At 34.4% G+C, this 16,732-nt stretch overlaps 1 protein-coding gene across 1 annotated transcript; it reads right to left on the bottom strand.

Annotated features, from left to right (window-relative positions):
- Positions 1-5,837: 5,837 nt before the first annotated feature.
- Positions 5,838-9,637, bottom strand: LOC127085071 (uncharacterized). Its single transcript, XM_051025635.1, has 13 exons — positions 9,241-9,637; positions 9,069-9,136; positions 8,908-8,991; positions 8,650-8,781; positions 8,471-8,557; positions 8,078-8,131; positions 7,866-7,956; positions 7,715-7,785; positions 7,557-7,626; positions 7,123-7,175; positions 6,808-6,901; positions 6,495-6,592; positions 5,838-6,326 (listed from the first exon to the last, which is right to left on the bottom strand). The coding sequence occupies exons 1-13, from the start codon at positions 9,539-9,541 to the stop codon at positions 6,216-6,218; spliced, it is 1,314 nt and encodes a 437-aa protein (XP_050881592.1). The 5' UTR covers positions 9,542-9,637; the 3' UTR covers positions 5,838-6,215.
- Positions 9,638-16,732: the final 7,095 nt, after the last annotated feature.

Raw genomic sequence — 16,732 nt, 5'->3', positions numbered from 1 at the left:
GTTGAAAATTGAAGAAGTTATAATCCTTGAAAGTTGAGAAAAGTCACTTGAAAATAGGTCAAATTTCACTAAGTCCACAAATGATCTATAGTGTCTTCAAACTTTTAATAATCCTCTAAGCATAATTGGCTCTTGTCATGTAAAGAGAAGTTGTAGAGGATACTAAGAAGAATCATATTAAAAAATAATCATTCAAAAATTTTGAGAATTGAAGGAGTTGTGGTCCTTTGAACTTTGACTTCAAATGTTGACTTTTTGGTCAAACCTCTTGGAATAAACTTGTGTACTTTGACTTTTCTTGCATTTCAAGGTACATGGATGATCATATGAACTCAAAATAAGGTTTCCTTGAATGTCTATTTATTTAATTGCTCAAAGCTTGAGGTAACTTGTTGAAGAAGGCATGGAAATAAATACATGAACCTTTGACTTTTCTTGAGAAGTAAGTACCCAAGCTTTGAGATACTCTTGATCAAAATGAGATTGAAAAATGCTTGAGAACCTTAGAGATCATGTTTTGAGAGATAATCTCCTTGAGAATAAATGGTTGAACACACTTTGACTTGAGGAATCAACAAAACCCTAGCTGAGGAGCCATGCTTGATGCTCTTGATGAGAAATCCTACGTTGCACAATAAACTCAAAGAAAACAAGACACATTTTTTGCTATTTTTATTAATAGTTAGATAAGCAATCAATAAATGAACACAAAAGTAAAACACCAACAAAGAGGTGCTTGATGATCCCTGCAAAAGACAAACCCAAAGATGAGAGGGAGAGGACAAAGATGTGACCTTGTCTGTATGCAAGGATGAAAATGATATGTGGGATCTTAGGGTTTAAAATTAGGGTATGATAGCTAGTTATCCACGCCTTTTATAACAATCTCCTTTATAATACGAGGATGGCAGTCGATGCTGCTGTTGAAGGAGCTCTAATGGACAAACCATTCACTGAAGCCTATAATCTTATTGAAAACATGGCCCAAACTCATTATCAGTAGGGTAGAGAGCAGACCACTGTTGAAAGGTCTCAAAATAAAGGAGTTATGTATGAAGAAAAAGTCCTAGATCATGTTAGTGCTAAAGTAAGTGCCATTACTAAAAAGATTGAGAACCTAAGAATTACTCCCTACAGTTACCGTAACTGCAGTCAATCCTCTCTATGAGGTTCATGGAGTGTAATGACACGTCACATATGACTGTCAATTATTTTTTGAACCTTCCCACGACCAGAAGAATTATGCACAAGGTAACCCCTACTCAAACACATATAACCCTGGGTGGAGGAATCATCCAAATTTCTCCTATAAGAATAACAATTCTCTTTTTGCATCAAGCCCACCTCCTACTACCCCCATGGATTTCAACATGAAAAAGGATCCCATGCTGCTCCTTATGCACCTAAGAAGTCAAATCTGGAACCCATGATGGAAAATTTTATCATGTCTCAGACCCAACAAAACAAGGAGTTTATGAACTAAAACGTTCATACCAACAAATTGATCAAATAGTTGCCAAATAAAGTTGACGCCATGGATACCCACAACAAGATTCTTGAGACACAAATAACTCAGGTAGCCCTGCAACAAGCAGAAACTGCTGCTCCTGCTGTCACATTCCCAGGCCAACCACAACCCCACCCCAAAGGCCACTCCAATGCAACCACACTTCGAAGTGGGACAGAATTGGATGACCCAGTTGATCCTAGGATTAGAGACCCTGTAGTGGAGAGGATAGTTAAGACAATGACAGAGAGAATTACTGATAGTACCCTTTTGAGAGTAGAGTCAGAAGTTGATATCGAGTTGACACCCAAAGCTAAGGAGATGGTTGAGAAGGAACAATCATATGTTCCTCTTCCACCATATAAGCCACCCGTTCCTTACCCTCGGAGACTATAAAAGTATAAAATAGAAGGTCAACTTAAAAAATTCGTGGAGCTCTTGAAGAAACTCCATATTATTGTTCCTTTTATGTAGGCCATCACACAAATGCTCTTCTATGTTAAGTTCCTGAAGGAGATCCTGTCGAACAAAAGAAAGCTTGATGACGATAGTACTGTGGCACTCACTTAAGAGTGTAACGCCATTATACAAAACAATATGCCCCCCAAAATTGAAAGATCCAGGGGGTTTTCCATTCCCCGTGTTATTAGAAAGTTTGTCATCGACAAAGCCCTGTGTGATCTCAGAGCGAGCGTGAGTTTAATGCCTCTCTCAATTTGTGAGAAGATGAACTTAAGAGGATTGAAGCCCACTAAAATGTCCCTCTAATTGGCTGATATTTTGGTAAAGTATCATGTTGGTATTCTGGAAGATATTCTTGTTAGGATAGGTTGGTTGTACATCCCTACAGACTTTGTAGTTATGGACATTAACGAGGACTCTAACATTCTGTTCTTATTAGGAATACCCTTTTTAGCCATCGTTGGTGCGATTATTGATGTGAAACGAGGGAAGCTTACTTTTGAGGTCGGTGAAGAGAAAATTGAGTTCATTCTTTCCCAGTTTTTGAAAGCCCTAGCTATCAATGATTCATGCTATTTTGTTGACATCATCGATGAATGTTTAAAAGAATTATCACAAGAGGCACCTCCTGTTGAAGAACTGGTTGCACCCACTGTGTTAGATATAGAAAAAGCTGAGGTTGAGGTACTATTGGACGAAGGTTTAGATCAGTGCCTCATTTTGACCCCCAATCCGATGCCCAACGTAGATAACCCAAACGTGGAGCTTAAAGAGTTACCAAAGACCCTTAGGTATGAGCTTCTAGATTATGAGTTCAATCACCCCGTTATAGTTAATGCTAGCCTTTAAAGAGATGAAACCGATTAGTTACTTGTTGTCCTGGAAAGGTATCTCACTGCTTTAGGATATACCCTAAGTGACCTTAAGGGTATCAACCCATATCTCTGCATGCACCAAATCATGCTGGAAGAGGATTCTAAAACCTCTCGATAGCACCAAAGACGATTGAACCCAGACATGAGTGAGGTAGTTAAGAAGGAAGTTATGAAACTTATGGATGTCGGGATTATTTATCCCATTTCATATAGTAAGTGGGTAAGTACGGTACATGTGGTGTCGAAGAAAGATGGCATGACCGTAGTTAATAATGAGAGGGGCAATTCACTAGCCACACGAACGGTAACTAGATGAAAGATGTGCATAGAATTCCGAAGGTTGAACAAAGCCACAAGGAAGGATCATTTCCCTTCCCCTTTATCGATCATATGTTAGAGTGCCTTGCAAGGAACTCAAACTTCTGCTACTTAGATGGATATTCGGGATTTTTCCATATACCAATACACCTAAGTGATTAGAAAAAGATTACCTTTACTTCCCCTTATGGTACTTTCACTTATCAGAGAATGCCATTTAGGCTATGTAACACTCCTACCACTTTCCTAAGATGCATCATGGCTATCTTTATTGATTTTATCGAGGACATCATGGAAGTCTTTATGGACAATTTCTCTCTGTGTGGATCTAACTTTGATGACTGTTTAATGAATCTAGAAAAGGTTTTAGAGATATGTGTTAAGGTTAATCATGTGTTGAATTGGGAGAAATGCCATTTTAGGGTTTAGGAATACATTGTTCTCGGACACTCAGTGTCCACTAAAGGAATTGAGGTTGATAAAGCAAAAATTGAAGTTATCGAGAAATTGCAACCTCCAAAGATTGTGCGAGAAATCAGGAGCTTTCTAGGACACACTGGCTTTTGGCAGCGTTTCATTAAAGACTTTTCGAAAATAACCAAACCATTAACTGGCTTGCTGATGAAAGAACGGAGTCATCTTCGATGTACGAGAAATCAGAAGCTTTCTAGGACACACTTGCTTTTGCCAGCGTTTGATAACACTGAAACACACTGCATATTTGACTCAAATTGCACATGATTATTATAGTTTTATTGTTATTTTCTTGTGTTATGCTTGTCTTTTGTCTTGTTTTCAGATACAATGCCTAAATAAAGTCTTTCATGAAAAAAGGAAGCAAAAAGATCAAGAATCGAATATTTTCAGTAGAAAATACACAAATGGCGTTCCACATGGCGTTGGCCATGTGGATAGCCATAATCTGTAAGAATTTACCCATGTTCCAACGGTCACAAGACCGCGTCTTCCACACTTTGTACACATGGCAGATGCCATGCTTAGATGGCGGGCGCCATCTTCCTATTTCGCGCTCAGTCAAGGGCGATTGCTAGGAAGTTGCCATGACTAGAGATTTTTTCTCCACAGGAATTTTGAGAGTGCTATGTAACTTCTAAGACATTGTTACACTATAAATAGGACTTAGGTTTTTGGTTGTAGGAATCCAAGTCTAGTTGCAACATAGGCCATAAAATCACACCGTTAAAGCAATAATTCTTCACATCAGAGGATTCTTGCATCATTGTTGTAATATGGTTTGGAGCACCGTAGAGTAGAAGTTAATCTTGCCGTCATTTTACTTTCAAGTCAGATTTATTTCAAGTTTGTACCAAATTCAAGCCTCCGATTTGGAGCAGGTTTTTAATACAATTCGCATTACTATTATTTATTTCTCGCTTCGCCTTTAATTTGTTTATTTTCTCGCACTGTCTTTAATTTGTTTATTTCTCGCTCCACTTTTAATTTATTTACTTCTTTGCACCTCCTTTAATTTGTTTACTTTCCTTGCACGATTACTTATCAGATTTATCATCATCGCAAAAGTTTCGATTTCAAACCACACTTTGAACGTATTCATTCAGTGGTTCACTTTTAAAATCATTTGCACACTTAGCACTTTATTTTCTAAATGACTTATTCCATATATCAATTATATGTTATGTTGTTTAAAGTAACCATGTCCATCTAAATCCTTAGTGCTGGAATGTGAGGACCTTCATTTTGACGGTCCTCCGCATGTTGTATCTGTAGGAATACTTTAGGGACTGTTTTGCTTTTAATACAAATTTTCTGTGTTTAATTTGATTGGTTACTATGAAAGTAGATTCGTGATCAAGTCGGGTAAGATCGAAAGCCGTCTAACATTTAAGATAAAAGTTGGTTAGTTTTTAATTGATAAAAACAACGAAAGCGCTTTGTTAAATTAATTAGGAGGTTTTAATATTCCTGGTTGAATTTGTTCCTTTTGATTTTGTATGTAATATTGAAGAGAATAATGATTCACCCAACTCTTTCTGTCAGATCTCTTCACTGAGAACCAGATTACAAACATCATCAATTTTCATCGTTTTACTTCCCGACGCGCTACTCACAACCGTGACAGTAGCACTCCAACTATCTGGTAAGGAAAACAAAAGTATCAATGATCATACCTTATCGTCAAATTCGATTCCAACTGAACTCAATTGGGTTGTGATTATATTGAGTTCATTGATATGTTGCGCAATCGATGCGTCTTATATCATCCGAAGCATAAACAATCTCCTTATCAAATGAACTTTATTTAATGTTGAAGACTTTTCATACATGCCAGAAAGAGACCTCATAAGACCAACGATTGTCTTCTCCTTTGCAATGTTAAAAGCAATATTTCGAGATAGCTACAATCGGATAACGTCAAGTGCTTTCTTATCGAGAATGTTCCACTCATCTTTCTTCATCAAATCTGCCTTCTTTTTCTTAAGAGGTTCATTTAGCTTTTTCTGATACATATAATCTCCAATTTGCATCTTTCAAAAGCTAAAATCTGCACCATCAAACTTCTCTATTTTCACTTTTTCTTCATCGGTAACCATCACTCTCCCTCAAATATGAATTCTCCTCTAAATTGTTTCTAACAAATTCTCAAAAAAAATTGTAGAATTCTCAACTAACTCTAAATCCCGCTGTTAGAAATCTACGGAAAATCTCTCAATATTATTATATTTGTGGAATTACAAAATAATGCAGAAGCGCGCTAAAGTTAATATAAAATGAATATACATAATGTGAATCACTATCACAAAATCCACGACCCAATTACATATAAAGAAATATTTCCGTGTAAATATTTTTTGCAAAATTCTCTCACTAGAATTTTTCTCTTTTCTAATTGGATTGTAACTCACTGCTTATAATGAAACACGCTACTTTTATAGGAAACAATAAAAGAAAATAAATGATTATAATGAAAGAGAAATTTTTTTCCTTCGACCTTGAATTGCTCTTGACCTTCCATTCTATTTCCTTTTATTTCTCTTTCCCTCTCTTTTATTTTGAGATACATGTTTATCATTTTACAATTCAGGCACAAGCTGCTTAGGCTTTAGGAAGTTGTCAAACCAATCAGACAACTCTTTCACCTGTAATTTTGTTATTTGATGCCCGATTTCAGGTTCTGCAATAAACTGCACGTCAAAGCAATCAATTGCAAAACTTTAGTTCAAAAGACTTAATTTAATTAGTATATTTCTATTATATTAGAAGTGGTTTAAAATCAAATGATACAAATTGAAAATGGAAATTACAGGTTCCAAGTAACTCTTAAATAGTGACAAGACAATGTGATTTCATACCTTAAAATTATCTGAGCATTGAAACTCTGCATACATCTGACTTACTTTTAATCTTAGAGTTTCCAAACCGGCAAGGTGACACCTAGGATCTTCTGCTCCTAGAGTTACAAACAGCCAAGCTAATACTTCAATTCCAAGTTAAATTCAAAAAACCCTTAAATATCTAAACCGATTAATAGAGATACACATGTCTAATAAGTAATTGAAGAAGTGCAAAACTTGCATTAGTGTGCTCAAGACATCAATTTGCATATGAATATTGTTGCAACTACAATTTGAAAGTGTTACTAAATAACAAATACAAGAATCTCACCATTGAGAATAAGCAGAGGACGGGGTGCAATAGGTGGAATTGAGTAGGGGGAATCAAAATGGGAAGCTAAACCAGGAGCAATCCTGTCCCACACCTGATTCAAGAATATAAACTCCTGAGGTTAGTATCCAGTATTTATGTGAAGATTCTGCTAAGTGGACAATAAGTAGCAATTATAATATATATGTACCATGGTAGGAACCATGGTGATGCATGCTTTATTAGAGTAGTAAACATATCAAAGTAATATATCAATTGAGTTGGAGTCTTGAGACAATTATAGTTGAAATTATAAATATAACAAACTTAGCTGACCTTCTCTACTACGTCTTTATCAATTTCACTTTTACCCAAATCGCCACGAGCCACTGCATACATGAGCACAAGAGCATTATGATATAATTAATTGTCAAGGCACATTCAAAATACAGTCGTTCATTGCTGGTATGCTTACCCATAGGACTCATATTTCCCTTCTAGATCTTACTCAAACATCATTACAACTTTAACATGCAAATATGTAAATGAGAACATTGATCTTTAATGAGATTGTTTGACGATACATATGAAATCCTGCTAATTTTTGAAAGCACTACACATAGAAACTGGTATGTGTATGATTACTAAAATTATATTAATTAGTTACTTTCATTACATATATATAGTACTTAATGAAGTAACAAGAGCAATAACTAAAGTAAAGCGAAAATAAGTGTAAAAGAAATTTCAGAAATAATACATAATCATACCTTCAAAAACATGCTTTATACTATCAACTCGGGCATGCCACTTATCGTTGTCTATGGCCCATCGAAATCCCTGCAAGTATATGATTCATAGTGTTTTAGTTGTTGTTTCAAAAGCACACTTTGTTAAAGATAAGCTTCAATCAGTAATACAATGTCACCTGAACACCAATTAGAGGAGCAACTACTGCATAGCGAGTATCAGCAGCTGCAGCAAACCATGCATGCATTCCTGAACCAAGAAATTATGCAAATGATGAGTCACAGCAAACCTAGTATCTAACATATTCCTCTCAACTTCTCTCAACCAACCTCCAAGTGATATTCCTGTGATTCCTATCCTAGAGGGGTCTATATCTTCTCTCTGTGTTAGATAATCTGCCAATTTAATCAAGTCCCAAACCTGCCAGATCAAGGATTAGTACGCCGATTCAATCACATACAGGTCAGCCAAATCATTTTGGGGGGCTTAAAATTGTTCAGTTAAATAACAAAGCACTATGATACACATGTAAGAAATTTACCGTGTCATATATGAATGGCATTGTGTCTCCGGTTTTCCATGCAGAAATAAGAGCCTGTATTTTTAAGCGAAAAACAAATGATTAGCTTAGAATTTTTAGACAGATCACTTATGTTTTTGTATGTGAAGGATCTTTATTAGTAGTAAATTTGAGAAAAATAATTAATTTCTATCTTATGTAAAGATGAGATGAACATAAAAACTTTAAACACCTAAAAAAGATAGATAAATTACTTATCACAAAGTTAATTATAGAACTATATAAAAGATAGATAAAGACTATATAAATGATTCTAATAGTTAATAATAGAACTTTTTTGTTCATTTCGAGCAAGCATCTTACATGCTGCAATCTGCGTCACAGATAGCCTCAACCGCAATTTAGAACATATACCTCGCGATAGGTGGTGGCGCTCTTCGCTCGTTCACCATGGTAACGAGAATCAACCGAAATTGCTATGTATCCCCGTGAAGCGAATGCCTGAAACACCAAAAACACAAATAAAATCAACGATTATAATCAATCATAAATTATATTTCCGTGGATTAGAACAGAGAAAATGCATTAGCAACCTCTAGCAATGGACGCAAATATTCTTTACACTTGTTTGAACCGTGAAGGAAAACAACCGCGGGTCTTTTTATCTGTTTATCACTTTCCTTCAAGCTCAAAATCAACAATGGCAACTTTCCTTGATCTCCTTCCTACAAAATCAACGATTTTTTCAACAAAATTAATCTCTAGACCTAAAAATCAAATCCGAATAACAAAAATATCGATTCAAAATTCAAATTCCAGAGAAATCGAATTATTTCATTAATTATACTCACCTCTATATTTAAATACAGATTCTCCTCCTTGAGCAAATCTTTGAAATTCTCAATGTCTTTCTTTGGACAAGATTTCATAGTCTCCTGTTATAGAATTGTTATGAGATTGAATTTGAACAAGCAGATGAAGAAGATAATCGAACGAGTGTTGAAAAATGAACCTCTTCGTTTGGATTGTTCTCATACCAAAAAACCGCAGCTGGTTTTGCGATTTCAACCGTTAATGGAACTGAAAATAATCAACAAACGAATTTCATTTCTAGAAATAGAAACAGAGGATGATGCACAGTCAATACATAATAACGATCGAGATGGTGAAATGGAACGCTGTACCTTGAGGAGCTCGTCTCTTACGGAGCATTTGCAGAAACTCTGATCGAAACTCGCTCTCAATTTTAATGGCGTCTTTTTCTTCCATTTTGGTTTCGGTTTTGTGGTTTGGAGTTTCCATGTGAGCGGTTATGGTTCTGTTAACTTGTGTGGCACGCGTTTGGTATTTATAATGAAGCATTTTGAGTGTAGTGTTAAGAGAGGGGAAGAGTACCGTTGGAGGTAGAGGCTCGAGGAGACACGTGTGGCTGAAGAAAGTTAGCACGTGTAGTGCTCGGAGGGAAGTCGCGGGTGCGAGTTTCATTTCATCGTTTAGCTGAAGTTTTGCAAGCTAAAGATAGGGTGGTACTGCTGAGAAGGATAGCTTCCTGATTGTATACACTCTCGTCGTTATTTATTTCACTATTGTGATTATTAACCTTGATTTATTGATAGTCTGTTTTTCAATCATTGCTAGTTTTTTTAATGCATAGTAGTATTACTTTTGCTGTTTCAAAAAAGAAGAATCACATGGTGACATTTATTACATTTGAAAGAGTAAATTAATATGGGTCATAGACTTTTTATACTAGTACATGAAAGTAATTAATATGGGTCATATCATAGACTTTATATATGAAAGTTTTCGGAATATTTAAGTTGAGGACCGACAAAATTCATTGAAATAGATTAATTTTCTTTAGGCTAATGCTAACCTGTGCCCCAAAGACACAAGTTAATGATACATTTATAGAAATATTTTCTTGGAACGCGTGCATTTGATTTTTTAAAATTTAAAATTTTGTTTTATTTCACACAAACTTATTAATAGTAGTAACCTTAACTTGTGCCCCAAGGGCACAAGTTAGCAATACCCTTTTCTTTATTATGTAAATGGATTGGATTCAGTCTATCATTATTTAATTTGAATAAATATAGGATTATTCTGGTGGGATTCGAATAATTCTTTTGGAAAATTTTATCTAAAAAATTTAAATTTTTAAAAGAAATTCTAAAATAATCTATTTTTTAGATTATATTTTGAAATGTCCCATTTTGAAGAGGTGACGTCAGATTAATTGGCGTCTGCTATTAAATTTAGAGAGGCGACGCCAATTGAATTGACTAGTGCACCTAATGTTGTCAATCCAATCAGTGCATATATGTTAATTTATAAAGAAGACGCCAATTGGTCTGGCGTCTGTGTGTTTCGTAATTTTTTTTTGAAAAATATTGTACAATTTAGATAAAAGTCGAAATCGGATCAATTAATATTAAGATTAATACGCGTTTATACAAAAAGGCTAATGTCGTTGATCGAGATGACCTAACCGACCTCCGGTCCCACATCTCATAACTACCCGAACGCGTAGCCCTAACCCGCGCTGATGATTCACCCCAGGTGTTTAAGTATCCGAGGAACCAGGAACATCACCACCAACTACAGGAGATTGCCTAAGATATTCAGACAAATTCGCATAGTCTTGTATATGCATTGAAGCGATACCGCCATAGCTGAGTTCATGACCCATGTCAGAGTAGTTGGGTTGTGTTTGAGTTATTGGAGGGAGACAAGGACGATTGAAGGGCGACATTGGTGTGAATGATGCATCGAGGAAAGGTTGAAATGATTGTTGTGGTGTTTGGTAGCCATATGGTTGTTGCATGTTTTGGTTGTGATGTTTGGGCTTCTTGGCTATAGTAGGAGGAGAGACGGTTGGTGTTAAATGATCGTTGGGTGTTTTGGCTAAGGCGACTATGGTAGGATGATGTGTTGGGTGCATAGCGATGTTAGGGGTCTTGATGAGGATTTACTTGTTGGTGTTGGTACGGGGTATGCTCTTGGTATTGTGGTTGGGTGTTTGGCATGTTATGGTCGTAGGTTTGTGTGTTTGAGGTTCAAAAATTTTGATGGATAGGGGGTTGTGAGTAACCGGTCTGACAATGTTGTTAGGGGTTAGATGTTAAACCTTCTTGTGTGTAAGTTACCTGACGTGAGTCGTATAGGTACATATCCTCGACGATGAACTCAAATCCAACTGATTTGTACCAAGCCATATAATTACGACTTGGTTTTTCTTCGATTGGCATCACAACGTCAGTTAAGACATGGTATTGGCGGTGCTTCATTTTCGACACTCAGATCTAACGAAGCTTTGCCAAGGGTTAAAGTTTTATTGGTCGTTAACTTTTCGTATATGTCATTCTCTGAGGTTTTTCGGGGGATCTGGGATGTGTTGAAGCATATCGAACTGCAATTTAACACGATCACTATTGTGCATCTCCACAGTGGTGAATCTTATGATCGGTGTGCATGCAGTTCAAACGGTTGCGTCTTGTTCGTTGATTTCATGGTCATGATCCAGGTTTAGATATGGACGCCAAATGAACTAAAATGTGAACATATATTAGATTATAAATTTGTTAGAAGAAATTAACAAATTATTACGAATTAATTAGGTTAATGACAATACATCTGTTGGTCGAAGGTGATCCAAGAGATTGCGATACTGGGTAATATAGTGTCTAGGACATCTGTTATAACACATACCATGTGCCGACCATTTGCACCATAAAAGTAAACATATTATTTAGAGATAGAATTTTTCACCGCCTCTTTTGGGCGTTTCAACCATGCATCAAAGATTTTGCATTCTGCAAACCTACTATTTAAATTGATGGAACATGGTTATACGACAAATACAATGGCACTTTGCTTATGGTTGTTGCACAAGACGACAACAATAATATCTTTCCAATTTCCTTTTCTCTGATTGAAGGTGAAACCGCTGGTGGTTGGGGTTTCTTCCTTCGTAATCTCAGAACACATGTCGCTCCACAAACTAATCTCTGTTTGATTTCAAATAGACATGCTGCCATTGAGAGTGCTTACAATAACGATGATAACGGATGATATGATCCTCCTTCTACCCATGTCTATTGCATTAGACATATCGCACAAAACTTCATGCATGCAATCAAAGACAAGAACCTTCACAAAAAAGTGGTGAATGCAGTGTATGCTCTAACTTAGCCTTCATTTCAACATTACCGTGACGAAATTAGATTGTCTAATTCAGATGCAGGAAGGTGGGTGGATAACATACCATTAGAGCAATGGACAAGGGCATTTGACAGAGGCTGTCGATGGGGCCACATGACAACAAACCTTGTGGAATGCATGAACGACGTATTCAAAGGCATTAGAAATCTACTAATTACCGCATTGGTCAGAACAACTTATTTTAGGTTGACATCTACCTTCGCAACCAGAGGGGAAAGATGGAGTGCAGTGTTAATGTCAAGTCAATTATTCAGTGAATGTTGTATGAAAGTGATGAAAGATGAAACTATCAAAGCTAGCACACACGCGGTTACAATTTTTGACCGTCATAGGAAAAATTTCAGTGCACATGAAACAATTGACCACAATGAGGGGGCCAAATTTATCTTATGTTGTCAGACTAAACATAAGTTGGTACGACTGTGGAAAGTTTCAGGTCTTCCGTATTCTTTGCTCCCATGTCATTGCGTATGCGCACATACTTGTCAGGATGCTTACAACCATCTATCTGATGTTTACAAGGTCATTACCGTAATGAATGTGTATAACGAAAGCTTCTCAGTGCTAGCAATAGAGGAATATTGACATTCATATGGATGGGACATAGTTTGACACAACAATGAGATGCGAAGAAAGAAAAAAGGACGGTCAAACAACACGCATATTAGAACAGAAATGGATACGACTGATAAAATGATAAGATTAAGTAGTATATGTCGTCAACCCGGACACAATAAGAACAAACGTCACAATCTATGAGCAACCTCTTCATCATAATTTAGTACCTCCTTTCAATTTTTGTAACCTTGATTTTTTATATATTAATAACTTTTTGTTACAACAAACATCACTCCAACATAAGCACGCTTAAAACCGAACAAGTCTAAATAAACAACAAAAACAACAAATATCGAATACAGATGAAAATACTTAACCACAATATTTAAAAATAACATTTCTAACTGATTACAATAATCAAACTGATGTCATCTGGTCCAAACGTCATTTCCCTAGTATCCTTACCAGTTTTTAGTCGCACCCAATCAAATATACTATCGAGTTTCTCAATACTTCTAATTTTTTTCCCTTCTGGTATTTTTCTATCTAACCAACGAACCAAATCACTCTTTAGTTGATCGAAACGACAAATATTCCAGAAGAACATCACCAACGGAGGCTTGTCTCTCGAATAAATTATTTTTCCATAGCGGCGACGAACACCAAACATGTTTGCAATATGATGAAAAGAGATGTGAAAAAATGAATCACACAACGCCTCTATTTATACAAAAAAAAATTAAGAACTGGCGCCTATGCCTTATTATTATTTTTTTGAAACTGGGGTAGATTGAAAATTAGTTTGAAGACTATGTTATTTAGGAGAAAAAATTGAAAATCTAGGGTATTTAAATAAAAAATTCTTATTTTGGACCGTCAAAAATTTAATCCAACCAATCTTAAATAATATTTATTTTATTTATTTTTATGATTATAAAAATGATTTATTATAAAAAGTAGGGTTTATAATATTATCAAATTATTATATTCTATTAATTTGATGATGATATTATGTATTCACAAAAATATAAAGTATAATAATAATAATAATAATAATAATAATAATATAAAATGATAATTTTAATTTTTAAAATCCTTTTTAAAATAGTACCATATTTATTTATGTTTTCCACAGGAAATGATCATGTCTTTACTGAACACATGACAAAATGAAGGGGAAAAGGTAGGTAATTACTTAATTCAAATGAAGCATCATTTCGTGGCTTTATTATCAAATACAATTTGTATGTTCTACCAAAAACAAAACAAAACAATTACTATTTCTGTCACAATGTTAATAAGATATTGACAACAAAAAATTGGGAATGTGTTGTTTACACTGGGATCCAAATTCTAAAGGAAGGTGCCTCGAAAAACATTGGCAAGAGGATAAATAAAAAGTTCAAATCTGTTTGAGGGAGTAATTAAAAATATATGAAAATCAGATTTCTAAACCATTTAAATACTTTAATTGTTTGAATAGATTAATTCAAATATTCATTTGAAAAAAATTCAGAGCCGAAATTGTAAGTTTTGAAAAATTATGGGAACTAAGTTTCATTTTTATGATTTTATAAATACAAATTTACCATTTTTGAAAATTTGTTGAGACCAAGTTGTAATTTCTTTTAAATTATTAAAAAATAATTTAAAATATTTGGAAAAGAAAAACCAATTTATGAAAAATATAAAATAAATAAGAAATAATATTTTAGAATTTGTTTAATCTATAAACTATTTCAAAGCTTAAAAACTAATGTCTTAAATGTTGAAATAGCTTATAACGGAATGAAATTACTAAAATCAAATGTTAAAATAATTTAAAAATATAAAATATTACCAAAATATATGTATATCTATTTTTTATAAATTAGATTTATTAGCATTTTCAAGATAATATTTTTATTTTAAAAAAATAATTTTTTATTTTTAGATGATATTTTTATTGCATATAAGAAGAATATAATATTTTTATTCTAAATCTTTTCATCTTTAAATGAAAAATGCAATATATATGATTTTTTTTAATTTTTTAACAAAACCTTTTTATTTTATATTTTTATTTAAAATTAAAAATATTTTATGAATTTTCTTTAATATATAAATATACCAAAATTCAAACTAATGTGATGGGGATTAAGGAAGAAAATAGAAAAGTAAAAAGTGCTAGAAACACATTTTCAAAAGGGAGAACAAATAAGGGTAGTTGTCAGTTTTTCAAAAGAAAATGAGGGTAGTTGCAAGACATTTATTTATTTTATGAAAAGATAAAAGAGAACTAATAAGCATAAATATAATACAAAATATAAGAGTCTCTTTTTATCTAAATAACTCGTATTTTCAATTTTATTTTAAAATAATTTAAATTTTAAAAAAATTGTCAATCAACCTAATTTTCAAAAAATAAAAAATGAAAACGTAGTGGTAGTGGTGGCGTGTGAATTGATATATTCATATACTTTTTTAACAATGGTGACAATTGAATTGATTACTACTGCTTATGATTTTGTCAACTCAATTGACTACACTTATATATTTTTAATGGTGACGCCAATTCATGTGTCAATGTTCTGTATTGTTTTTTAATATAAATATAAGTGTTTTCTATCATTTACTTCACAACCTCATTTTATATTCTTTTTTATTTTCTTCACTAGCTCTATCATGATTGATATAAGATATGGGTTTGTATGTTTTTCGACAATGAAACCACCGATGAAAATATTTTTTTGGAATATCCAAAGTTTCAAACATCTTGAAAGTATTAGATTTAATTATTAGATTTAATTCATATTTAAGTTTGTTAGATATTAGATTTAAATATTAGATTTGATTCATATTTAAGTTTGTTAGATATTAGATTTAAATATTAGATTTGATTCATATTTAAGTTTGTTAGAGGCTTATAAATAGGGTGTCAATCATTGTAACTTTTAATCCTTTTTGTAGCCATCATTCTCTGAATAAGAATATTTCCATTCATCATATATTCTACCTTTGCACCAACAATTGGTATCTAGAGCTCCGGTTCAGATTCATTGGGAAACACGGGAAACACGAGTGAACGTGAGGTCTTGTGTGTTTGATTTTGATTCTTAGATTCGTGTTGAATCTTGAACAAAATCTGATCAGAATTTTAATTCTGTGGGTTGGGAAACACTGTGTGAGAAATCTGAGTGTATTGTGCAAGGTAGAAAGATGAACGGAAACGGCAACATGAACACCAAACTTCCAGTATTTGACGGTAAAAACTGGAATCGTTGGATGATCCAAATGCGTGTACTGTTCGGTGCTCAAGATGTTCTAGATCTTGTCACTGATGGTTATGTTCCGGTAGCAGCAGATGCGACGGATGAACAGAAAAACGCGCAAAAGGAAGTAAGGAAGAAGGATCAGAAAGCATTGTTCTTCATTCATCAATGTGTTGATGTAAATGTGTTTGAGAAGATTGCAGATTCAACGACAGCAAAGGCTGCGTGGGACACACTGGTTAGATGTTATGGTGGTGACACATCAGTGAAGAAGGTGAAGCTTCAGTCCTTGAGAAAGCAATATGAGAATCTCAACATGAAGAATAATGAGAAAGTTTCTGAATACATCTCCAGAGTGATTCTGATCACTAATGAGATGAAAGCGTGTGGAGAAACTCTTTCTGAAGAAACAATCATGGAGAAGGTACTGAGATCCCTTACCTGTCAATTTGATTACATTGTGGTAGCAATAGAACATTCCAAAGATCTGAGCACCATGAGAATTGAAGAGCTGTAGAGCAGTCTAGAAGCGCAAGAGTTGCGTTTGACTGAGAGAACTTCTGAAAGGGAAGTAGAGCAGCAGGCTCTGAAAGCAACTTCTGATAGGAGGTATCAGAAGCAGTCAGAAGCCAGGAGAAGATCT

The sequence above is a fragment of the Lathyrus oleraceus genome, chromosome 5 (assembly GCF_024323335.1).
Source record: "Lathyrus oleraceus cultivar Zhongwan6 chromosome 5, CAAS_Psat_ZW6_1.0, whole genome shotgun sequence".
Classification (NCBI taxonomy): domain Eukaryota; kingdom Viridiplantae; phylum Streptophyta; class Magnoliopsida; order Fabales; family Fabaceae; genus Lathyrus; species Lathyrus oleraceus.
Note: the sequence above shows the minus strand (reverse complement) of the source record. Positions and strands in the feature narration are given on the sequence as shown.

Excerpts from the sequence above, each read along its gene's own strand:
- LOC127085071 (XM_051025635.1), bottom strand. The coding sequence starts at position 9,541 with ATGAAACTCGCACCCGCGACTTCCCTCCGAGCACTACACGTGCTAACT. Across the intron at positions 9,137-9,240 it reads TAAGAGACGAGCTCCTCAAG|TTCCATTAACGGTTGAAATC; the intron begins GTACAGCGTTCC and ends GATTATTTTCAG. Across the intron at positions 8,558-8,649 it reads ATTTGCGTCCATTGCTAGAG|GCATTCGCTTCACGGGGATA; the intron begins GTTGCTAATGCA and ends TTGGTGTTTCAG.